The 26,209-nt window shown below is 41.4% G+C and overlaps 1 protein-coding gene across 2 annotated transcripts in view; it reads left to right on the forward strand.

Annotated features, from left to right (window-relative positions):
- paxip1 (PAX interacting (with transcription-activation domain) protein 1) overlaps positions 1-8,158 on the forward strand; it is a 48,971-nt gene extending 40,813 nt beyond the window's left edge. For both annotated transcript variants that reach the window (XM_046407883.1, XM_046407882.1), the window contains 8 exons: positions 37-104; positions 235-337; positions 539-707; positions 1,011-1,111; positions 1,421-1,555; positions 3,589-3,664; positions 6,551-6,611; positions 7,857-8,158. In XM_046407883.1, coding sequence (XP_046263839.1) covers positions 37-104; positions 235-337; positions 539-707; positions 1,011-1,111; positions 1,421-1,555; positions 3,589-3,664; positions 6,551-6,611; positions 7,857-7,872 — 729 coding nt within the window. In that variant the 3' untranslated portion in view covers positions 7,873-8,158. The remainder of the gene's footprint in view (positions 1-36; positions 105-234; positions 338-538; positions 708-1,010; positions 1,112-1,420; positions 1,556-3,588; positions 3,665-6,550; positions 6,612-7,856) is intronic.
- The last annotated feature ends 18,051 nt before the right edge of the window (positions 8,159-26,209 follow it).

Here is a 26,209-nt window from a genome sequence, read left to right on the forward strand (position 1 = left end):
ATCTTAAGTAATTTGCGAGTGTGGTGTCGTGTTTAGAGTCTCCAGCTGCTCCAGAAGCAGAAAATGACCGACTGCACCAACCAGCCTGCAAACAAGAAGGCCAGGTCAGTAAAACAGATCTGGGTACACACTTTTTGTCAACGTGAAATGGCAGTTTTTGAACTTATATCTGAACTGTCCAGATTTCCATGTAGTAATGCTAATATGGGTAAAACCTCAATTCTGTGCATGCAGACTAGAGGAGATCCAGTCCCCTAGTAAGAAGCTTCCACCAGAATCAACTCCCAGAGTCATGTTCACAGGCTTTGAGCCCACACAAGTACAGCAGTACACAAAGGTAAAGTCAGACGTTACCAAGCCTTTCAAATAGTGACCAACCATCAGACAAAATGCTAAATTTAAACTTATTCAATATGTAATAAAGTACTTAAATTAGGTCACTAGCTTTCTGTTTCTAAAAACACAAAAGCAGTTTCTCCATCGTCACCTGCTCCTAAATGTTCTGTCCTCATCTGTTCCTCCCTTTCCTCTGCTGCAGAGGTTACATGCTTTAGGTGGCGAAGTAGCAGACAGCAGTCAGAAAGTCACTCACCTCGTGGCCAGTAAAGTGACCCGCACCATCAAATTCCTCACTGCCATGTCTGTGGTCAAACACATTGTCAGCCCAGAGTGGCTGGAGGAGAGCTGGAGGAACCAGATGTTTATAGGTATGTTTGTTTTTCTCTGTTTAATATAAGGACTGAAACTTCAAGAAAACCTTACTTACTAAAAATAAATAATAACAATTTAATAAATAACCACAGTATAATAAATAAATAACCAAATATCCTTTCCCACTTCTGTTTTGTTTTTGCTCTCATTGCAGAGTTATTTTATTTTAGAGCAGTTGTAGTGGTCATTCAGATACTACTGGAAAGAATTAGAATGTGTGAAATTATAAACTAAGTAAAGTAAGTGATAGAATTTGTTGTACACATTAGTGACTCGGTTTGTATGTGTTTGTTTTGTAGATGAGCAGAGTTATACTCTGAGGGATGCAGAGGCAGAGGTGTTGTTTGGCTTCAGTCTGGAGGAGTCATTAAAGAGAGCTAACAATGCACCACTTTTCAAGGTAAAAGAATTTTCACATTAAAACCAAGTGGGTGGGCCTCAGATTTAGTCAAAGGTGACAGAAAACATTATTTGACATGTATTTTGTTCATAGTGAAACTGAACACAGTATGTGTACTTGTTGGCCTGTTTTCAGTGAGAAAACGTGCATTAACCTGATGAAATGAATGATTCATACATATTTTTTATAGAAGTCATTCTCCTAGTTCACTAGTTTAAATACTTGAAATACCTCACAGACACACAATTTTGGTTCTGATACATGTGTTTTGTCTCTATCCTTCTGGCTAACTGTGTGTCTGTCATTAAGGGAAAGTACTTCTACATCACCCCAGGGATTTGCCCCAGCCTTAGCACCATGAAATCCATCCTGGAGAGTGCTGGGGGAAAGCTGCTGGCCAAACAACCCTCCTACAGAAAGATCATTGAGCATAAACAGAACAAGGTCTTTCATAATACTTCTTATTTTTATTTTCGATATTTTTTAATACTGTTGCCCACTGTCAAATTTATGTTTTTAGAAAAATTTTTAATATGCTTGATATGTTATATGATATGGGTGGTATAGTGATGGTTGTTTTATAATAGGGATGGAGTCATTTTGGACATAAGTATTTGTTCAATCTATAGAGTTTTTTTTTTTTTTTTTCCTTTGTAAAAAGAAGGGGGGGGGGGTGTCTCACCACCTCATTAGCTAGCAGTATTCGCACTCATCGTTGTGATGCTGGTGACTGGAGAGACACACTCCTGTTAGAGGCTTCCACCAGCTGATTCAATTCAATTCAATTCAATTCAGTTTATTTATATAGCGCCAATTCACAACAAAAGTTATCTCATGACACTTTCCAATTTGAGCAGGTCTAGACCAAACTCTTTAATTTAATTCTAAAATAGAGAGAGCCCAACATTCCCCCTTGAGCAAGCACTTGGCGACAGTGGCGAGGAAAAACTGCCTTTTAGAAGGCAGAAACCTCAGAGCAGACCCCGGCTCAAGATGGGCGGCCATCTGCCTTGACCGGTTGGGTTGAGAGAGAGAGAGAGAGAGAGAGAGAGAGCAGGAGAGCGAGAGAGAGAGAGAGCAAGGGAGAGAGGCAGAGGGGGTGGGGTGTGAGAGAAGGAGCACACAAGCAGAGATGCATAGCAGCAGTAATAATACCAGAAGTATCGGAAATGTAGACAATGAAGTATACAGAAGGTATTATGGTGATTTTGATAACAATAGTAGTAACAATAATGGTAGTAATTGCACTGAGTCGTAACAGATTTAAATCAGATTATGACTAAACAGTAGTAATTGCAGTAGGTTTTGAGCAGGACGACAGCGGGACCGCAGCAGGAGGTCCAGTCATGATCGATAGGAATCTGCGGGACAAGAAGGCACAGGGACTCCAGGGAAGAAGTTGAGTTAGTAATATGCATTAATGGGACATGAATGTGTGCAGAAGGAGAGGGAGAGGAAGAAAGAGCTCAGTGCGTCATGGGAGGGCCCCCGGCAGTCTAAGCCTATAGCAGCATAACTAGGGGCCGGCCTAGGCCAGCCCTAACTATAAGCTTTATCAAAGAGGAAAGTTTTTAGTCTACTCTTAAATATAGAGAGGGTGTCCGCCTCCTGGACCGAAACCAGAAGATGGTTCCATAGTAGAGGAGCTTGATAACTAAAGGCTCTGGTTCCCAATCTACTTTTGAGGACTCTAGGAACCACAAGTAGCCCTGCATTTTGGGAACGCAAAGTTCTGGTGGGATAATAGGGTACTATTAACTCTTTAAGATAGGATGGTGCCTGACCGTTCAGGGCTTTATAAGTGAGGAGGAGAATTTTAAAATCTATCCTGAATTTTACAGGTAGCCAATGTACAGAACAGAACAGGAGAAATATGGTCTCTCATGCTGGTTCTTGTCAGTAGTCGTGCTGCAGCGTTCTGGATTAGCTGGAGAGTCTTTATAGATTTATTGGGGCAGCCTGATAGAAGGGAGTTACAGTAATCCAGTCTGGAGGTAATGAATGCATGGACTAATTTTTCTGCATCTTTCTGACTCAGGATGTGCCTAATCTGATTTAGTAGTACTCATTGTCTCAGGGCCTTTATGTGTGTGCGAGAGAGAGCTGCCCCCGCTCCTTGAACACAGATCTCTCTCTCTCTCTCTCTCTCTCTCTCTCTCTCTCTCTCTCTTTGATTGGGAATAGCAAAAATGCATTATAGACAAATGTCTTGGTCAGAAACATTAGTGAGATAAAATCTGCAAGATAATTTATTTTCTTTCTTTCTCTAGTAATAATAGAACTGCTAATGTTGGAACTTATCAATACTACATTCTTTAATAATTTTGATCTGGAGACCATTTAATACTAAGCTTTGATACCCATCCCTAAATAGTACAGATAAAAAAAACAGCAGACTAGCCTACCTCGACTAATTTGACCAAAGTCTGGCTTTATTTCTATTCATTGTACTAAATACATGTTGGTCTTTCTTGCAGAACCTTCCAGAGATAATTTTAATTTCCTGTGACAACGACCTTCACCTCTGTAGAGAATACTTCTTGAAAAACATCGGTAAGACACACACACACACACACACACACACACGCGCTTACGTTTGTTTAAGCGGGGACTATTGCGAAGTTTTAGAAAGTAGCTGGATTTGAATGAGTTGATAGTAGAGATGTCTGAACCTATCATTATCAGGGTCTATCATTTTAAAAGATCAGTGTAGTATTAAAAAAAATAGACAATTAAAACCAGATCTTTTCTTTACTGTTTTTGTCTAGTGTACTCTGCTTCGTCTCTCCTTACTATACTGTTTCTCTTTGCCAGAACTTTGCCAGGACTCAGACAAACACAAAAATCTTATACATTACATTAGATACACACTATAGTAATTTTGTAATATTATATGCCTCTGGTCATGTAACTTTCAACTCTTTGAAGGTGCCGTGGTGAATTTTCTTGCATACAAACTTCAGTTATGTTTACATTTGGTTTTCACCAAAACACACTGTGCATGTCTTTGCAGTCTAATAGACATGTTGATTCTGCTTCCTCCCTCATGAGACATTTGCAAAGCTTTTATGTGTTATTTATGTGCGTTGAGAGAGAGAGGGACTACTGATGTTGTACCTGGAATCGATCTCTTTTAGTTTGGGAGTCACAGCCCCTAGGGCCCCGATTACGACTGGCACCACTGTTTCTTTTACTTGCCACATCTTTTCTAGTTCTTCTTTCAGCCCTTGGTATTTTTTGAGCTTCTTGTATTCCTTCTTCTTGATGTCACACTCGCTTGGGATTGCTAAATCATATTATCACTGCCTTCTTCTGTTTGTCGACCACCACAACGTCCGGCTGGTTCACCATCACCATTTTGTCAGTCTAGATCTAGAAGTCCCACAGGATCTTAGCTTAGTCATTCTCAGCCACCTTAGAAGATGTCTAAGATGTCTATAGATGTCTTTATTCTGACCTTGGGCCTTCCAGCCCATACTTGTTGCAGATGTCCCTGTACACTATTCCAGCCACTTGGTTATGGCATTCCATATATGCTGTTCCTGCCTGCATCTTATACCTGCTGTTATGTGCTGCAATGTCTCAGGGGCATCTTCGCACAGCCTGCACCTGGTGTGCTGTCTGGTGTGATAGACCCCAGCCTCTGTTGGTCTTGTACTACATTCTTGTGTAGCCATGATTAGTGCTTCTGTGCTGTCTTTCAGTCCATCCTTCTCTCACCATTGGTAGGATTTCTTGATGCCAGCCACTTCCTCTGTCTGTCAGTGGTACATGCCATGCAAGGGCTTGTCCTACCGTGATGGTTCGTCCTCTTCCTCCTCATCATTGCCAGATTTCTGCTGCCTGAGGTATTCGTCAAGCATTTCACCTCTGCTGGGCCATCTTCCTGATGTGTTCCTGGATCTTTGTTGTTTCGTTCTGGACAGTGGCTCTGACACTCACTAGTCTTCACTCGCTCCTCCTCTGGCCAACTTATTATGCCAGCTATCTGATGACTGGCAGGGTGTATGTGGTGATGGCCTGGACCTTGTTCTTACCATTCAGCTGACTTTTCAGGACCTGCCACACTCTGTGTAGATATTTGACTGCAACTTAGTTGCTATGATGCCTGACAGGAGCTTCCATGTTGTGCAGAGGCTGGTTATTGGCTGGTAGTTGGATGGAATTGCACCCTTCTGAGGATTCTTCATAAGTGTCCATCAGCAGTTGGTTCACAGCCAGAACTGTGACTCTTTTATTTGACTGTCTCCAGTGCCTCAGGTATAGACTTCATTGGTAGCCCTGTCTTCATCAGACCCCTCTGTAGTTCTGAGAGATGACTGACTTTTCTCAGTTTTGCCCTGATCTTGGCCTCCAGCCTCCTCTTCCATGGGTGAGAGTGCTCCCTGCTCCTTGTTATGGTGCAAACCTTGTAGCTGAGTATTTCAAGGATTACTGTTGCTGTGGTGTACATCAGCTCATTGGTCTCGGTTATTGGCTTAGTAGGGATAGTCTGTAATACTGCATTCACATTTTCTAGCAGACTTTCAAAAGGTACTTTATCATTTCACCATGGTAATCGACCCCAGGGGTGACAAGTATCCAGCTTTGTCATTATCCAATCTCAGAGTGCAAGGATGATAATATCACCCTCCTGACCTGTCATCCTGGCTCCCTCCTTGCCATAGCATTGTTGTTGTACTTCATTGATCTCTAGTTGTGATAACAGTTGCTGTTGGCGGATGTTGGAACACTGTGCTAGTAGTTGCTTCTTTGTTAGCCTAGATGTTGGTTTTCGAAGCATCCATATATCGCTGAGCCTCTGCATCTATCCTTTCTCTCACAGAGATTGCTTGTGTAGCTTGTGTATTCCAGCAATTCCCTATTGTCCACGAATGTCTTGTTCCAGTAGCCCATTTCTCATCAGGTTGCCCTGGTGCCCCCAAAACTTGATGCGGACGTTGTTGACCCTGGCGAAGTCTGAGCCGGTGTGACTCTTATTTGTTCAGTTGCGCTCATGCCTGCGGTATGCCAATAGCATTAAGAACTTGCCTGAGGGTCCATACTGGATATGTAGCCCTTGCCCTGAACCCTGGCCTCTTGTACCAAAGTTGTGTGTGTGTGTATGTATATATTCTCCTATTTGGATGCCTCTGTCCTTGTTTGTACACTTCTACGTTTCTTGGTGCGTGACCTCCACCAACTAAAACCAGTGACAGCATATGAGTCACACATGTGCATGTGGGTCCTTGCACGCATGCATAATACACACAAAAGGAGACCACTTAAGAAATGTTTTCACTGCACAGCTAGTGCTGAAAAACTACTGGGTACCTTTTAAATAAACAATACAAAATGCTCAGGGGCACCAGATGAAATCCTGTAAACCATGGTGTTCCATTAGACCTTCTGCTGATGTGTTTTGTGTCACGGATTTTGTCTGCTGTCTCTGTTGTCCAGATGTCCACAATGCAGAGTTCATCTTGACAGGAGTTCTCACCCAGAAACTCAACTATGAGTCATATCCTTTACAACCAGTGGCAGCTCAGGACAAAAAAATTATCGTTGGTCGGTAACTGATGTTCCCTTTTCAGTATACTCTATGTTTGTGTGTGTGTGTTGCTCGTGATGTAAGATATTTTGGTTCGGTTAGTTATCCAAACATGGCACTGTTACACAGGTTAGTACCACAGATTGATTCCATACAGAGTAATGATGAACTTGATGAATATTTTCTGTAGTTGTGTGTGATTTAATTCACTAATTTAAATTTGGTTTACAGCACTGTGGGACTAAGGGTGTACCTCAGACATAAGCAAGATTGGCTGAAAACCATGGCTGCATTCAGCCAAAAATTTTGTAAAGAGCAGAGCTTAACAAGTCAGTGGCCACAACTCATTAATGATTCATCTAGTCATTATAAAATTTGCTATATGTCTTCAGGACTTTTTTGGGAATAGACCTGGTGAAGCATTTTGAGCCAGACCCATAGGGGACACCACAAATGCAAAAAGTTTATATCTCATAATCAGCTGCATGGATTCATAAGAAATTTGTACGATATTCATCACTTGGTCAATGGATAAAATTTCATTATGTTTGATTAAAGAGGGCATGGTATTCAAGATCCAAACAAATCGCCTACATTGCACCTACAGTGCTGAAATTTTCCAGCACACTCCTTTTGTGAAGCACACTCAGCAGTTGTGGAAAAACTGTGGTGTTGCAGCCACAGGTGTAAGCAAAACATTCTTTTTTTTCACCAAATGTGTGCAAACTTCACCAAAGTCTTTAACCATATCTGAAACCGTCAGAATGATGTGTACATTTTTCAGTATTTTGTCAGTTGTAAAAATTTTGATTGACATCAGCAATATTATTTATTTTATTAACATTTTATATTTGTTTCCAGTAATATGATTGAGTTGATAGAGTTTGCTGTTGTAAACATTACCATTGCTGGTCTAGAAGCAATATTTATTTAAATTTAAATATAAATTCTAATCCTGTTCTGAATTTGTTCTTTTTAAAAAATATATATTTCTTCAAAAATCTGTTATTTAGTTATGAAAAAAGAACTGATCAGAAATTTGATATTTGGCTGCACATATGCAGAAGAGCTGAAAATCTTTTTAGAATAAACTAGTGTATCAAAACTTAAAGTTTGAAGGTCTGATAATGTTACTTGCATTAACTGATGCACTTGCACTGATTTAAATTTTCATTAGCTGAAATGTTTCTGAGAGAATTTCCTTAATGGTCACACCTATAAGTTCACTTGATGGTGTAACAATAATAACATCAGGAAGGACAAGAAGATGAGGAGGAACAGATCAGGATGCCACCTGTGTACAGTTCTGCGACACTGACTTTTCTATGTTTCTATTTCTGTGCATATATCTCGACATGTTTTGTAGCTTTTTGTTAACTGGTTGAGAAGAAATACATGGTTATTTTTGTGAAATGAATGTTTAAATTATGGGGGATTTTAACTTTTTTCAAATAAAATGTGTAAAGGCTTTAGCTCATACAGATTTGTTTTTCAAATTAAAATTGTACATTTGTGAATAATGTCTTTGGCTTTGTTTGCTTTCTGATCAAGTTGTGAGTTATTATTAGGCAGTTAGAGTCCTCTGCCTCTGACATAAAGCATCAAGTGAAAAACTGCTTAAGAACCGCTCTATAATTGATAGTTTTGGGAATCAGTAACATCTTTGTTGACAGGTCAAACACTCAACTTCTAAATTCCTGCTTAAAAAAAGGACACATATCAGAATAAAAGTGCTGTTTCTGGTTGTTCATGTTGGAGGTTTTGAAAGCCTTCTTGAAGGTATTGCTCCCCGGTTAATGCAGATAATTCCTGATAGATTTGATTTAATTAACTGGTAAGGGGGGTCTGGGGTAGTTACTGGTGAAGTTATAATTGCTGGCTATCAGACAGATAGCCTGGGGGCATGTGAGGGTAGGGGTGCTAGGTGGGATTAGGGTGTGCAGAGTCACATGTGCTGCCCTCAAAGCTGTGACAGACTGTCTGATCCAAGGTCATGTGCTATATATTCCATGTGTGTCTTCCAACATACAAACAACATTTCATAGATGTCAAAACAGAACCAGAACTCAAAACCTTTAGAAGCAAGGTTGACACAGATAAAAGAAGTAGTGGTTTCAACCATCATTGTTCATATTAAATGGCCTCCTTTCATGGTGCAATCAACCTCTGTTTTATTTTGCTCCTTTGTGGATATGAAACTTAAAGATATTACAGAAGATAGGCTGGGTTCAGGCTTGTTTATTGGAATACCTAGCAGTCACTGTCCTGTGTTGAACATCACAGCTGGTTTAAACTAAGTTGGACGCAAAGCTGTGTTCTTTGAGCTTTAAACTGTCACTGTGTCCTGTAGAAATCTTTTTGTTTTCAAAGATGAAAAACACTGCAAAACCTGCTCCTCTCATGCCCTAACCTGAGTGTGTATACGCTACCAGTCAAAAGTTTGGATGCACCTTCTTATTCAATGTTTTATTGTTTTGAAAATTGTATATTAATACTGAAGACATTGAAATCATGACAGAACAAATATGGAACAAAAACATGTTATATTTTATAAAAACAACCCATATATTAGGTTCTTCAAAGGAGCCACCTTTTGCTCTGATGACAGCTTTACATATTCTCTCAGTCAGTCTCATAAATGGTTTTCCAACCATCTTGAAGGATTTCCCAGAGGTATTGAGTACTTGTTGGCTGCTTTTCCTTCACTCTGTGGTTCAACTCATCCCAAACCATCTCAATTGGATTTACATTGGGTGCTTGTGGAGGCCAGGTCTTCTGATGCAGCACTCCATCACTCTTCCTTGATCAAATAGCCCTTAGATAACCTAGAGGTGTGTTTGGGGTCATTGTCTTGTTGGAAAACAATTGATGCTCCCACAAAATGCAAACTAAATGGGATGCCTTGCTGGTTAAGTGTGTCCTCAATGTTGAATAAGTCACCAACCAGGGGTCCGTTTCATGAAGCAGGTTCAACGAACTGAGTTGACAAACCCTGAGATGACAAACTCAGAGTTTCCTGTTTCAACACAGCTGATTCGCATTAGTTTTGTTGACTCTGAGTATGTTAACTCTGAGTATGTTGACGCAAGCGCGTGCACCGCAACTGTAAAAAAAAAAAAACATCAATGGAGCCCCAATTCACTGATTCACCATGTATACCGGAGGAGAAAGAAACTGCAGAACATATTGTACACCTGTGGAGCTGGAAATTCTGATGGAGGCGTATGGCAAATATGAAAATATATTCCAAAAAAAAAGTAACACGGCAGCAGCGGCGAAAGAAAGACAAAACGCGTGGGGAAAAAATCACTGCTCGAGTCAATGCGTAAGTTTTGTGTTTAATCACTCATAAAATATTGCATGTACTTTGGTGAGACATGTCAAACTATTTAAATGTATTTAAATGATTTCATACTGTACAACTTTCATCAGCGCATGATGTTTTCACACATTCTATTCTCTTAATGTTTTATTAATTAATGTGGTGACGTTAACATTTGACTCCTGCCTAGCCAACAGAAAGAGGGCAGAGGCTCGTAAAACGGGTGGAGAACCTGCACCACCACCTCTAACAGAGGCAGAGGAGATGACCCTTAGCCAAACTACTGGAAGGCCAGTGGCTGAGGGAATCCCAGGGGGCAGCTCATCTGAGCCAGTCACCCCCCAGGACACAAGTGCCTTCATAACATGTAAGAAGTCCACACCTCTATATTGTTTTTTATGAAGCCTCTTTTAGAGACAGGATGTTTGTTTTTGAATCCAATAGACTCTGAGGGACGTCTCCAGCCTGATGCAGCCCAACTCCAGCCTGTTGTAAGTAACTCAACACACCAAAACTCATAACCAACAGTAGTATTAAACTTCAAAGATTAAAATGTTTGTCTTCAAAGGATAATGAAGATGAAGACACTGTGTCTGCTGTCACAGAAAGGCCTACAGAGGTATCAGATCAGCTTTACATGTACATGTGACATTCTTGTATGGATTTCTATTGACATGGAAGCTGACATTGTTATCCTTTTTTAACAGAGCGTAACTGGACAGCATGAAGAGGCAGCACAAATGAACACAGTGAGAGTTTCAGTAAACAGTTTAATTCTGTACAATTGTACATGTAGAACAATATGGCTTAATGTCATTCTTATGGATTTCCAGTTATCAGTCAAGGAGTTGTACAGAGTCCATCTCCTTAAAAACATTAAAAAAACAGATAAGGAAATGGTGTGCTTGGACCGCCAGATCCAAAAGGCAGATCTGGAAATCGAGATACTTAAATACAAGTTAGAGGTGGGTGTGCAGTCACAGGTAAATGTAGTTTATTATTGGAACGATATGAAAAACTGACAGAAAAATGTTCTCTTTGTCTCTCTCTGTCTGTAGGATATAAGGAAGACAAAATAAAATGAATGTGTGACAATGTGGTTGTGCTTTTATTGAGTTAACATGAAAAATGGTTGTTGCATATGAGATCCCTGATTGCTCTTTCATCCTGGTTTTCTGGGAGGTGGATGGGGTCCTCCTCATGGTCTTCTATTTGTAGGGCAGGGTGTTGCTCTCCTCTAATAGTCGCAATATTATGGAGAATAACACATGCCACAATTATGTCATAGGCTCTCTCAGGGGTTACTCTGAGATGACGTAAGCACTGGAGACGGGCTTTCAACAGGCCTGTAGTCATCTCTACCCTGGCTTGTCTTATCTTGAAGTGTGCCACATTGAAGTGCTGCTGGGGGCCTGGTTAAGGGTCTGGGTAAGGGGTTATGAGTGTGGGTTGTGCTGCTGGGGGCCTGGTTAAGGGTCTGGGTAAGGGGTTATGAGTGTGGGTTGGCAGGGGTAACCCCTGTCACCCAGAAGGAAGCCTTCAATCTCTCCTGCAAGTAAAGTCACATTTATTTAGTACTGTTATTTTTCACAGACAAACTAGGGAAATATCTTTACAGTGACAAACAGCCACCAGTGCAATGTTTCAGGCCACTTACCACAGTCCAGTCTGTTGCTCAGATTAGACTCTCGGTATATATCATGCACACACCCGGGCCACTTGGCTTCTACATTTGTGATGATGTGAGCTGCATCACAAATGATCTTAACAGTACAGAAAATGAGACAGCTTAGTTGAAATGTTTGTGCTCTTACATTTAAAGAGAGTAGTCAATGTATGTACCTGCACATTAATGCTGTGGAAGGACTTCCTATTCACATAATCTCCTTCATTTTGTGAAGGAGCAGTGATAACAATGTGAGTGCCATCAATGACATTCAAATTTTTGCTCCCAGAGGTCACAGCAACATGTTATTAACAGAAAAGTTATTATTCATTTGAATTTTTTTATCTGCAATCCCATGGAACTCTTCTTTGATGGCTCTCACAGCCTTGTGGCCAGGAAAAACAACAAAAACTGAAAGCAACGTTTTCAGAGCGAGGCACACCTTTCTGACAGCTCTGCAAGCAGTGGCTTTGCTTATGTGCTCTGCATCTCCAATGTTGTATAGCACACTTCCATTTGCAAAAAAAACGTAGAGCAACACAAAGTATCTGTTCGATGGTGAGTGCATGGCCATGGTGGGTGATGTGAGCGATATGAGGACGGATGAGGTTGTGTATGTATTGCAGTGACTATAACGAAAAACGATAACCCTCAAATAAAAAGTCGGGAGAGTATGAAAAATTATGCAAACGTGCTTGGAAAATCCTCGCCCAACGCAATCGCAAGTAGTATTGCTTCTTCGTCCAAAGGGTCCTCCAGAAACAGACATGCCATTTTCGTGAACTTTGCAGGTTCGACGGAGACTCAATGAATAAGGAAACGGTTCAGCTTTATGTTCTCTGTAAAGGGGAGGAGTCAGAGACAAACTCTGGGTTTCTGGAATAAAACCCGCTCCCAACCAGGTTATGTTCACAGACTAAGTTACCGTGGTAACAGACTCTGAGTATGAGTTACCTCGCTTTATGAAACGGGCTTAACTTACTCCTGAACTTACCCCAATCTCGGGGTTAACTTACCTCGCTTATTGAAACGTTTAACTTAGGGTTTCGCTGATTTCAGGCTTAACATACTCAGAGTTTCCACATAACCTGCTTCATGAAACGGGCCCCAGGTAACCAGCAAAGCACTCCCCACCATCACACCTGTTAGAACCAAAAATCTAGAGCAGGTCTAGACCAAACTCTTTAATTACAGTAAATTGTAATACAGAGAACCCAACATTCTCCCTTGAACAAGCACTTGGCGACAGTGGTGAGGAAGAACTACCTTTTAGAAGGCAGAAACCTTGGAGCAGACCCGGCTCTAGATGGGTGGCCCTCTGCCTTGAGTGGGAGAACAGACAGAGAGAGGGAGAGGAGGGTGGGGCGCGAGAGAAGGAGCACACAAGCAGAGATGCATAGCAGCAGCAATAATACCAGAAGTATTGGAACTGTAGATAATGAATCAGAATCAGAATCAGAATCAGAATTCCTTTATTAATCCCTGGAGGGAAATTCTTGTTTTTACAGACATTGCACATGCAGTATTCCCGACCAAGAAAGGAGAAAAGTGCAGAGTATAAAAAATAGGATAAACTTAATAAAGATAGGATAAACAAAACTAAAATCTCAAAGTACAGGTATTTACAAAAAACTGTATTCAAATTTTTAAGAAAATTTAAAATACAGGTATGTGCATGTGTAAAAAGCCAATATGTACATTTTATATATACAGTGAGTGTGTCCATCACAGTGCTGAGTTTAACAGTTTGATGGCGACAGGCAGGAATGATTTCCTGTGTCGCTCTGTGGTGCATCGTGGGAGTATGAGTCTGTTGCTGAACGAGCTCCTGTAGCCGATCAGCACATTGTGGAGAGGGTGAGAGGGAAAGTCCAGTATAGTTCTTATTTTGGACAACATCCTCCTCTCAGACACCACTGTCAGAGAGTCCAGTTCCTCTCCCACAACATGGCTGGCCTTCTTGATGATTCTATTGAGTCTGTTGGTGTCCCTCACCCTCAGGCAGCTGCCCCAGCAGGCAACGGCATATGTGATGGCACTGGACACCACCGACTCATAGAACATCCTCAGCATCGTCCTGCAGATGTTGAAGGACCTCAGCCGCCTCAGAAAGTAGAGGCGACTCTGGCCCTTTCTGTAGACCATGTCCACATTCTTGCACCAGTCCAGTTTGTGGTCTAAGTACACCCCCAAGTACTTGTACTGTTCCACCACCTCCACAGTGTCCCCTTTGATGTTGATAGGGGTCACTGGAGCCTTAGTCCTCCTCAGGTCCACCACCAGTTCCTTGGTCTTTGTCACATTGAGCTGTAGGTGGTTTTTCCCGCTCCATGTGACAAAGTTGTCCACTACCGTCCTGTACTCTCTCTCATCCCCCCCAGTAATACACCCAACCACTGCAGAGTCATCAGAAAATTTCTGAAGATGGCAGGACTCTGTGCAGTGCGTAAAGTCTGTGGTGTAAATCGTGAAGAGGAAGGGAGAGAGGACAGTCCCCTGTGGAGCCCCGGTGTTGCTGATCACTTCATCTGACAGGCAGCACTTCAGGCGTACGTACTGCGGTCTGCCCGTCAGATAGTCTGCGATCCAGGACACCAGTGGGGCATCCACCTGCATCGCTGTCAGCTTCTCAGCCAGCAGAGCCGGCCTGATGGTGTCAAACGCACTCGAGAAATCGAAGAACGTGATTCTCACAGTGCTTGCCGGCTTGTCCAGGTGAGTGTAGACTCTGTTCAGCAGGTAGATGATGGCATCGTCCACTCCAAGGCGGGGCTGGTAGGCGAACTGAAGGGGATCCTGAAGCGGTTGGACCATGGGCCTGAGCTGCTCCAGGACGAGTCTTTCCAGGGTCTTCATGATGTGTGACGTCAGGGCCACAGGCCTGTAGTCCTTGGGGTCGCTGGGACGCGGCGTCTTCGGGACAGGAACGAGGCATGACGTCTTCCACACCACGGGGACCCTCTGAAGACTCAGACTCAGGTTGAAGACATGATGAAGTACTCCGCTTAGCTGGGGGGCACAGGCTTTCAGGACCCTGGGGCTCACACCATCTGGGCCTGCAGCTTTGCCTGCACGGAGTCTCTGCAGCTGTCTTCTCACCTGGTCAGCTGTGAAGGTCATCGTTGGGGTGATGGGTGGGGGAGGAGTGCTTGTGGTACCCAGGTGAGAGTGGTCCACCCAGGCTTCTGGGGACGAGGTGTGAGCGAGGCCATCCAGATGGAATGTGGGTGGAGGGAGAGAGGCTGGAGTGGCCGGTTGCTGCAGCCGTACTGCTGAGGAGTCGTTTGAAGTGTGAATTGGGGTCCCTGTGTCGAATCTGTTAAAAAACTGATTCAACTCGTTCGCCCGTTCCACACTGCCATCAACTCCTCCGCTGTTTGGCCCGTAACCTGTGATTGTCCTCATGCCACTCCACACCTCTCTCGTGTTGTTCTGCTGGAGTTTCCACTCCAGCTTCCTCCGGTACCTCTCCTTTGCCTCCCTGATCTTTGATCTCAGGGTGCGCTGGATAGCTCTCACCTCCTCCCTATTGCCTGCTCTGAAAGCCCTCTTCTTGTCATTGAGGATGGCTTTGATGTCCTTGGTTACCCACGACTTGTTGTTGGGGTAACACTTTACAGTTGTGGTTGGGACAATGGTGTCCACACAGAAGTTTATGTAGGCAGTGATGCACTCAGTGAGCCCATCAATGTCCTGGCCGTGTGGCTCACAGAGTGCCTGCCAATCTGTCACCTCAAAACAGCCCTGGAGTGTCTCATTGGCCGCGTCTGTCCATCTCCTCACAGTCCTTGAAGTTGTGGGCAGACGCTTTACGAGAGGCACATAGCAGGGGGAGAGGTGGATCAGGTTGTGATCTGACCTGCCTAGTGGGGGGAGGGGGGAAGAGCTGTAACAATCCCTTACATTAGCATACAGCAGATCAATTGTTCTTCCCTCTCTGGTAGGACAGTTCACAAACTGAGTGAAAGTGGGGAGTGTTTTGTCTAGGTTAGTATGGTTGAAATCACCCGAGATTGCAATGAATGCACTCGGGTGCTGAGTCTGTATCCGGGCTATTGCAGAGTGAATAGTGTCACATGTCCTGCTGGGGTTTGCAGAGGGGGGAACATAAACAGTTACCATGACAACATGTGAAAACTCCCTGGGCAGGTAATATGGACGTAGTCCAACGGCACAAAGTTCCACATCCGGGCTGCAGATGCGCTCCTTCACCGTGAAGTATACAGAAGGTAGTATTATGATAATAATAATGGTCTATCTGGGCCCTTCTATGTGGAGTTTGCATGTTCTCCCTGTGCCTGCGTGGGTTTTCTCCGGGTACTCCGGCTTCCTCCCACAATACCAAAAACATGCACATTAGGTTAATTGGCTACTCTACATTGCCCCTAGGTGTGAGTGTGAGAGTGTGAGGTTGTCTGTCTTTGTGTGTTGGCCCTGCGATTGACTGGCGACCAGTCCAGGGTGTACCCCGCCTCTCGCCCGTAGTCAGCTGGGATAGGCTCCAGCTCCCCCGCGACCCTGACGGATAAGCGGTATAGAAAATGGATGGATGGATAATGGTCTAGCCCAGCCCTAACTATACACTTTAAAGTTTAAGGAAAGTTTTACGTGTATTTTTAAATTCAGAGACGGTGTCTGCCTCCCGGACTGAAACCAGAAGATGGTTCCACAGTAGAGGAGCTTGATAACTAAAGGCTCTGGTTCCCAATCTACTTTTGAAGACTGTAGGAACCACAAGTAGCCCTGCATCTTGGGAACATAAAGCTCTGATGGGATAATAGGGAACTATCAATTCTTTAAGATATGATGGTGCCTGGTTGTTCAGGGTTTTATATGTGAGGAGAAGGATTTTAAACCCTATCTTGAATTTTACAGGTAGCCAATGTAGAGAAGCCAGTATGGGAGAAATATGATACAAGATACAAGATTTATTTGTCACACACACAATCATACACGGTACAATGTGCAGTGAAATTCTTTATGTCCCTGCTACCAAAAAATAGGTAAGTAAAATTTAAATATTGCAAAATAGAACACTTATAAAAAAAATAATAAAATTAAAAAAGTGAAAATGTGATCTCTAGTGCTGGTTCTTATGAGTAATCTTTAGAGACTTACTGGGGCAGCCTGATAAAAGGGAGTTACAATAATCCAGCCTGGAAGTAATAAATGCATGGACTAATTTTTCTGTATCTTTCTGACTCAGAATTTGCATATTTATTTCAATATTACAGAGGAAATGTGTGTTATGTGTGAGTTAAAGGACATGTCCTGGTCAAAGTTAATTCCTAGATTTCTTACAGTGGAGCTTGAGGTTAAGCCATCTAGCATTGCTATTTCAATGGATAATTTTTTTCCAAGGTGATTAGGACCCAGAACAATAACTTTGTTTTGTCTGAATTTAGAAGTAAAAAATTGCAAGTCATCTAGATTTTTATGTCTTGAAGACATGCCTGAAGTTCATCTGGTTTCATTAACAAGTACAGTTGTGTGTCATCTGCATAACAATGAAAATGTATAGAGTGTTTCCTAATAATATCACCGATGGGGAGCATATAAAGGGTGAATAGTATTGGCCCGAGGACAGGACTTTGGGAAATTGCCAAATTGAGCGAGATTCAATTCCTTGTGTTTCTTGGCCCATGCAAGTCTCTTCTGCTTGCTGTTCTTCAAAGTTAATTCTTCTTCTTCCTCTCTGCTTCTTTGCCTCAATTTGACCATGAAGGCCTGACTTGCACAGTCTCCTCTGGAAGGTGGATGTTGAAATATGTCTGCTAGTTTATATCGGCTCTAACTTATAGCACTGTAAGTGCTATAAATTGGCAGTTTCTGAGGCTGGTAATTATAATAAACTTATCCTCTGAAAAAGATGAAAAGATGAAAGTGACGTATTTTGTCATTGGAGGGAACTCACTCCAACGAAATTCATGCTCTGCATTTAACCCACCCAAGTGCCGTGCACACAAACAAACAGCAAACCCGGGGCAGTGGGCGACCGCGTGCAGTGCCCGGGGAGCAGTGGGGGTTAGGTACCTTGCTCAAGGGTACCTCAGCCATGGACACCGGTACGGGGAATGGAACCAGCGATCCACCGGTTACGGGTCCGACACCCTAACCGCTGATCCACGCCTGCCCCCCCCCCCCCCTGCACTTGATAGATATAGATACAGTATATATATATATATATATATATCTACACACACACTCTGAGATTTTCCTATTTCCTGTTAATAATGACATCAGGTAAATGAAGACATTAACATAAGTAAGTACATCTCTAAGAACACACACATGCACACACTATTTGGGCATTTCTAATTAATTCCAATTAGAAATGCAAATAAGGAGTGACATCTTTGATTAAGCAGCAACCGAGCTCCTTGTTGGTTTGTGATGTCCTCCTCTTACGCAGCCCAGTTTTGCAGAGAAGGAAAAAACAGTATTGGGACACAAAATGTTATAATTAATGTGGAAATGCTTCATTTGAGATATTTCTAGTTAGGGCCCTCTCCCCTGCTCCATCAGACACGTTTGTAATATCTTTGTATCCTGTGGAACACAGAAGTTGGTAGCCCAGACTAATTAGAACAGAGACAGGAACTGGGATTCATTTCTCCCCACAATTTGCATAGTAGCTAATTAGCATATGATGGAACTAATGACTAATAATTTAGCCAATTACAGGGCTAAGCCATCTTATTATGCTTTTGGAAGAAATGAGGTTGAAGGAAAATGTATTATTTTTGTCATAGACAAAAAGGAGTATGGGTCTTTATTTATAAAGCAAACTTAAAAACAAATTTGGGTCTTAAGCATGACTTAAAACCATGTATATGTACTTATTTATAAAACATTACTTTGATGTGGAAATGATCCTATCTTTAGGTAAATGAACAATGTGATAGGAATTATCAATTAATTTTATGAGGAATTAGCAGACCTTCAGTCATTTTGGACACATCACAAATTTCTTAGCAAAACAATTTCTTTTTAATATCAGTTACAGCTATCATTCTCATCTTGTTCATTGCAGCACACCCTCAGGCTGTGTGTTTGGCTTTCTTTGTCAACCCACTATTTAGTCGACTAAAAAAGAATAAGTTCAAGTGCACTTGAACTTATTATTTTACCTTTTATCTAAAATGAATAAATAAATCTTTTTTCGTTGCATAAGAAATTCAAATTTGTGTTGAACTGTGAACTAATTATTATTTTTTGTTTTTTTATAGATTTTTGGTTTTGAAAAATAATTCTCATTCAAGAATGAGTGCAAAACTGTAAACGACATTAACTCTTTAGCCACACAGATGGGGAAGACAAATTAGCTAGAAATCCCGGAAGGATTACTAATGCTCTTCTTGTTTGGCCAGCAAGTATAATGCCAACATGAAAAGCAAAGAACAGTCATTGTTAACTAGTTCAAAAATAATAGCACGCCCTGTCACAACATTTAGTTTTGAAAGCTAACTATATTATATCTTAATGCCACCTAAGTATACTATCTATTAGCATAATGTTAAATATTATTAACTATTAAAATTTCTGGAAAATTGTCCACAGGCAAATTGAGGTCATCAGCTTATTATATAGATATATGGACATAGATAGATTTCTCAAGATTTCTCAAGCTTAGTCCTTAAACTGTGGTACAGTGGACCATAACATAAAATGGATGTCATTATTTGTAAATGTTAACTGGAGAATAGTTTGGCCTTTGGTTATAGGTTTGCTAAATTCTACTTTGTATTTAGTCTCCATTCTTGTCAAGTAGCCCCGTTTTCTATTCTTAATGTCAATATTCTGTTCATTGGATTCTTAATGTTAATAATGTAATGTTAATATTCTTAATGTTATGTTCATTTCCTTCCATTGTCTGAAATTCTAAGACTGTATTGAGCTCTGTCTATGTAGGCTCTGCTTGCCAATTAAAGGTTCTTGAGATGCATGAGAAGGAAAATTAAAATTCATCTTACAACAGTTCATCAATTCAGCATACATTTAAAAACAATCTCATGAACCTGAATTGTTTACTGTATATACAGTACAAATTCCATTCATATTTCATAATGCTCAGTGCTGAATGCTGATCAGCTTAGCACAAGCTTGTTTCAATGATATATACACTTTCTGATGAATCCCATATAATGTATTAGTGTTTATTGTTTATCGTTCAAATACATTTATAGTGTTTTAAAGCCAGTTTGCTCCCTTTGCATCCTTAACTTAGCCAATAGAATGACTGTAATGATACTCATTATAGTCATCCAAAAAGCATGCCAGTCAGCATCACCGCAGCATACATTCTCAAGTTTTATTACTTGGTTTGGACAGTAGCTTAATTCTTTACTAAATAGGCAGCATACCTTTTCTCTGTTTGGCATTAAAAATGTGTTGTTGTACTGTCATTAAAATGTTTCTTGAAAGAAGACATATTTCATTAAGTTCAATCCTGTGATTGATAGCAGAGGGGTTTGTATCCTATACATGTAAAACATTAATCAGAGCAGAGGTGTGAGCTTTTTTGTGGTCACCAACTGGTGTGACTCCACTGCCCTCTATTGGCACAACATAGCACCGTACTGTGAAATGAATTAGGAAAGCAAGAGGAGCAGCCATTTCAGCACTCTGGATGTCATTTATTAGTTCTTCATCCTCAAGAGAAGCAGACGTTTATGGGAGCAAACAGCCTACAAAATGAGAAAATACATTTATGTACAGTGGTATAAACTCAGCAATTTTCAATGTAATAGAGGAATTTTTAAAGGCATGCAAAGGTTCATATTTTGGTAAGATGATAAAACAACAAAATATATATAAAAGGTCAACACACTGTAGAAACAATGATATTTTTAAGCTCATGTGGCTGCCTTACATATACAAGAACGTGCTGACATTTGAAGAAATATAATTTCACTCTTATTCAGTCTTATTTAGATGTTATCAATGTTCGATAATCGATCAATCATTTTATGTCCTCCATTTTATGTCCTCTTGCCCAGGGGTCAGAACCTTTAGCATGAAAAGAGCCATGTGACCCGTTTCCCACCAAATTAAAACCCACTCGGAGCCACAAAACCTAAAAAAGGTTACACCACATATAGTTTCCTTAAACTTATGCTTTATATATGAGAACTATAGCAGGTTACTTTTATTAAATCAATAAACTTTAAACAAAAATTCAACAAATCAATGAACAGACAAAATTTTATTTTTTATTTTATTTTCCATTTTTAACAACGAAAACATCTAATTCTTTTGTACTTTGAGAGAAAAGACTCTGGCACTTGTACATTTATTTTCAAATACAATAATATGAAAATATATTAGGTTAACGCATTAGGGCTGGATAGGTCAACGCGTGAATAAATTAACGCAGACAAATATTTTTTTATTTTATCGTGCATTAACTCAGTGTTTTTGTGAGCAAGTGAGCAACGGTTAGATAACTAGTGAGCAACAGACTTTAAAAATAATTGTTATAATAAAAGCAACAGCCCATAAAATAATTTTCGGCGTTAATTAATTAATGCATTAATGCGTTAACACATACACGATAATAACGCGTTAAATTGCACAGCCTTAAAATATACACACACTAAAAACTGTTGGGTTAAAAATAACCCAATTTGGGCTGTTCTATAACTCAACTGCTGGGTCAATATAGCACCAGCCCAGCAGTAGTTAATTTGACCCAGCAAGATGGGTTAGTCCATTTTAACCCAACAGATGAGTTAAATATTCTACCCAAATTCTGGGTCAAATTAACAGTAAATCTGGGTAAATTCAACCACACATATTTGTTATATATTCTACCCAAATGCTGGGTCAAATTAACTGTAAATCTGGATAAATTCAACCACACATATTTGTTATATATTCTACCCAAATGCTGGGTCAAATTAATTACAATTCTGTGTTGTTTCAACTACATATATTTGTTCAGTAATCTATCCAAATAAATTGCAATACACTACCCATATCTATAAAAATGTTCAACTACAAACCTACAACAAAATACATGCTAGATTTGGTCATGCAAAGCATATATTATGCAATAAACACTTAAACAATACTGGAATCTTCGTAAAAATTTATTACAAAATAACAATATAAAATGTTCAAGAACAGTAACAGTTCAAATCAGTGTCAGTAAAACAACTGACAACAGTTAACAGTGTCCATTTTTTCAAACACCTGTTTGCTTGGCAGAAACAAGCTGCCCTTGAGGGCAAGCAAGTATTCTACTTTGGAGAAACCGTACTAGTTTGGACTCCCCTCCGGGAATTTCATAAATGACACTTTGTAGGAATTCCCACACATGTTCACACTCTTTTGGGTATTTAATGTCTAAGATGAAGAATGCCTTGAAGCAGACATCGATAGCCTGAAGCAGTGTGTCTTGCTCCAAAGCCTGTCCAGCGATGATGACAAAGGCTTGAGATGGATGGTGATTGTTATTTCCCAGTGTCAAGATTTGTCAACCATTTTTCTGGTCCTCACGAGAAAAATGATTGTTTTAAGATAAAGACTAGTTAGGTTTACAATTTGGAAAAGATTCAGTGCATCTCTAATTCAAAAAAGTTGAACTTAAATAGTCTACCTTTCATTGCACATAACAAAATATTCCAAACCTTTTTTTGTTTGTCTTGATAGTTATGGCATATAGCTCACATTACAGAAAAAAAGGATTCAAACCTTAACTGACCTAAGAAGCCACAAATCAATTGATGGTTTATCATTACAATAAACATGCTCTGAAAATGCGTGCGGCCCACCTATCTGACCATCCTATCTGGCTGATAGGCAGCCAGGTTAGGTGGTCGGATAGGTGCCCGTTTAGAACAAATAACTGCGTCAGTGTGGTGTGGTACAGGGGTGATCAGCCTGTGGCACTGTTGAGGTGTTCTAGAAGCCCAGGATGGTTAGATAGTGACCAACATGTTGTAAGCTTGTAGATAAGCTGTTTTCCAATTATTGTCAAGCTATTTTTGATGCCTATCCCCACAAGTATAGTAAAACAAACCTGGATATGCGTGTGTGTGTGTGTGTGTGTGTGCATGCACACACACATTAATGAGCCCAGGAATAACATATGTTAATAAAATGAATAAAGTTCCCCTTTAGATGTGCTGGAGAACTTACAGGCTTATGGTCGATGAAGGCCAAGCTGCATTCATCCAAGGTGTGGCGAACCATTTTTGCACCACGGCCACGGCCAACTTTGTAAGCAGTTGGTGGAAGCAATGCTGGCAGCTGCCTCAGGGCCAGTTCCCCAACTGCATCTGTAGGAAGACATTATAGGTACAATGTTGAATGGCATAGCTGTGATTTTGTCGTGTCCAACTAAAATAAAACCTATACTAATTGTTACGTGCAGCCAATTCCCGCCCTGCAGCTGGTTAGTTTAATCCCACTATTACTGGGCCGGAAGCTGGCAGAGATCTCAAGGTGGGGCTCTCAGAGGAAGGGGTGTGCCCACTGGTTTTTTAAGGGGACTGAAAAGAAGAGAAAGAACCCGGAAGCACCTGGGAGTGTGTGGTGTGCTTGCCAAAGCCCCAGACAGACTGTGTGGGCTCTTGCCCCAAGTGGGACAATCAACTGACAGCCTTTGAGAAAGAACTATTTTAACCTCAAACCTGACCAGAGTAGGAGAAGAGACAGGGAACGGCGTGGAACAAGACCTGGCCAGACTGCGGGAGGCTGCTACAAACATTGGAAACCAGGTGAGGTAACCCCATCTGTCCTAAATCAAATCAAACCATTTATATAGCACTTTTCATACATAAAAAATGTAAACCAAAGCGATTCACAAAAAATAAAAACATACAACAAATAATTGAATAATTAAGGCTCTTTTATTAGTTTTTAAATGTCTTAGCAGTCTTGGGCCATCTTATTTATCTGACCTGCTTTTATCATATCAACCCTCGTGGACCCTGAGGTCCTCTGGCACCGGCCTTTTAATTGTCCCAAAAGAAAGAACAAAAACCCACGGGGAGGCTGCATTCAGCTATTATGGCCCTCAGTTGTGGAACAGCCTGTCAGAGAACTAGGTAGAACTAGTTAGGCTAGCGGTCTTGTTGTGAGCTTTCTACCCTTGTTGGTCAAACGTAGCCTAGTGAGCAACACCGGCCTCGCTGGGGAAACCTTACACTGACAAAAACCAGCATTGACATTCGCAAGGTTTGCAAACAAGAATATATTACCTGGTGTTAATCCATCCAGGGGCAATGTCAGCTTCCCCTCCCGTCTTGCCAGGTGCAGGATCTTCTCAGCATAAATGGGTAGCCAAGTTTCAAACAACTTTGATGAAGCGTCCCCATGCAGGACAAGAAAGTCCTGTGCAATTTATAAAATGGAAAACACATTTTTAAAACAAATTCAATGTGGCACACCAATAAAACCTTATAAACAATGCATCCTCATTGTATGTGAGACCATATTTCCCTAAACTTACCATGCCTTTGGTCATTAGGCGAGGGAACTCTTCGAGGATCTGATTGATGGTCCAATTGTTGTCCCTAATGCACTTGGCCCTGTAGACTGCTGTGTCCTTTATGTAGGTCTCTACCTGGCTGAGGGGCTGTGAATTGTTTCTCAACCATTCCTTAAGCTGTGACGCACGTTCATCTGATAAGTTACATTCTGTAAAAAAGAACACAAGAATGTTGTCAGTCACTAAAATATAGATGTTTTGCTTCATCAAATAATTTTTAAGTTTAATAATTACCTGGTATGAGAGCCCTCGCAAGAGCGCTACCTCCTGGCATTTGGGGCGGTGTTTGTGCCGCGCTCCGCGACCTGCTGGGTGATCTCAGCCTTTTCCTGATGTTCCGCAGCCTTTCCTCCAGGAATCCTGTGGCTGGCCGGTGGTTCCGTCCTGGGGTGTACCATATTTCCTGCCAAGAAATCAAAACTTTGATAAATAGAGATGAGGTTTTGATTGACAGATTGACAGTGTGGGCTACAATGAGAACAGGGTTTGTCTGTACATCTGTCTGGCCTCAGAGAGGTAGACAAATTATTCTTCCTGCTGCTTAGTGCATAACACCAGGCATCAAACAGTCATTTTTCTTGTTGTTAAAATTTAGCATATCACGTGACATGGTTAAGCTACTTTGAGTTAAAAAAAAAAAAAAAAAAAAAAAAGGTTATATGCAGTGCAGGAACAATACTTTCCACTCATATCTTAGGATTTTGATCTCTTTCCCAGGCGAGAATAATGGAGGCTGCAGTGAAAATTATAAATGAAACTTTTGACAGCAGCCGCCCTACACTAAACTGATATGACAGCCTACATATTTTACCTACAAGATGTGTTTTATTGCTGCTGTTCATCGTTTGTGATGTGAAAACGTCAGAGAAATAAAACGTTTGCGTCCTGGTAGTTCAGTTTTCTTCCATCTCCTCCCTTTCGCTTTTCACTTCTTTCCCTCCATCTGGCCCTAGCGCGTCATCAGAATCACGCCCGAAACACATTACGGTGCTAATACAAGGACGCGAATTCAGCACGCTAGCGACTCGCTTGCCCGCTTTGGGCAGGCGGGGAATAGGCGTGTCGAGAAACGTTACCATCGAAATCAAGTTTTGTTTGTCCAGTTTAATAGTTATCGAAAAGGGCTGAATGAATCCTCGTGTATTTCCTCCCGACGTTTACATGTTCTCATTCACGGTTTTATGCACACACATGGCTCTGCTGTCAAATGTTTACCTACCAGTACAATGTTGTAACTTGACACCACGAGGTAACCGTCATTTGAAAGCTCTCCCATTGGCTACCACTTTGCGAACAACGCGTCTGATTAGCCAGGTTCAAAGTTCTTCTCTGGCCTGTTTTACATGCAAGCGAACTACGCAGGGGAGGCGAGGCGTTCCATTGTTTTCAGTTGGAAAGCGACAAGGAAGAGGTAGCCAATGACGTAGACAAGCGAGGCTAGCGCGCGGCGGGCGGGAAAGTAGAGCTCGGCTCGAAGATATGCTAATCAGACGCGGGCAAGCGAGTCGCTAGCGTGCTGAATTCGCGTCCTTGTATTAGCACCGTTACAGGCGTCTCAGAAGCGTGGCGTGAGTGTCGCTGAACTGCTGTGGCTCACAAGCGTGTGTCGGACACACAACCCGTTAACATGGACGCCGAAATGAAAAGCAAGACGTGACGCTCACGCCACGCTTCTTAGACGCCTGTAATGTGTTTCGGGCGTCAGTGACTGCAAACAACCTGATAGCTAGCAAACTAACTAGCTGGCATATTAGCCTGCTAGCTAACGTTAGCGAACCAGCTGGCTAGCTGGCGAACTCAAAATAAACATGACCGTACGCCCATGGACATTATGAACTAGTTTCATTAATTCATTCGGTAAATGGCCGAAACCAAACAGAAAAGGTAATTTATATCCGTGTGTGCTTCCATGATAACGGCTAAATGGCTAGCTACGTAAAGTATCTTTGCTACGTTGTTAGCCAAACCAACCAACTAGCCTGGACAATATAAAGATAACGTACTACTTTAATTAGTAACGCAACACAGACAATGTGAATTAGATATGTAGTGTGCACAAACCTTTTATTATTTATTATTTTACA

The sequence above is a fragment of the Scatophagus argus genome, chromosome 13, assembly GCF_020382885.2.
Source record: "Scatophagus argus isolate fScaArg1 chromosome 13, fScaArg1.pri, whole genome shotgun sequence".
Classification (NCBI taxonomy): Eukaryota; Metazoa; Chordata; class Actinopteri; family Scatophagidae; genus Scatophagus; species Scatophagus argus.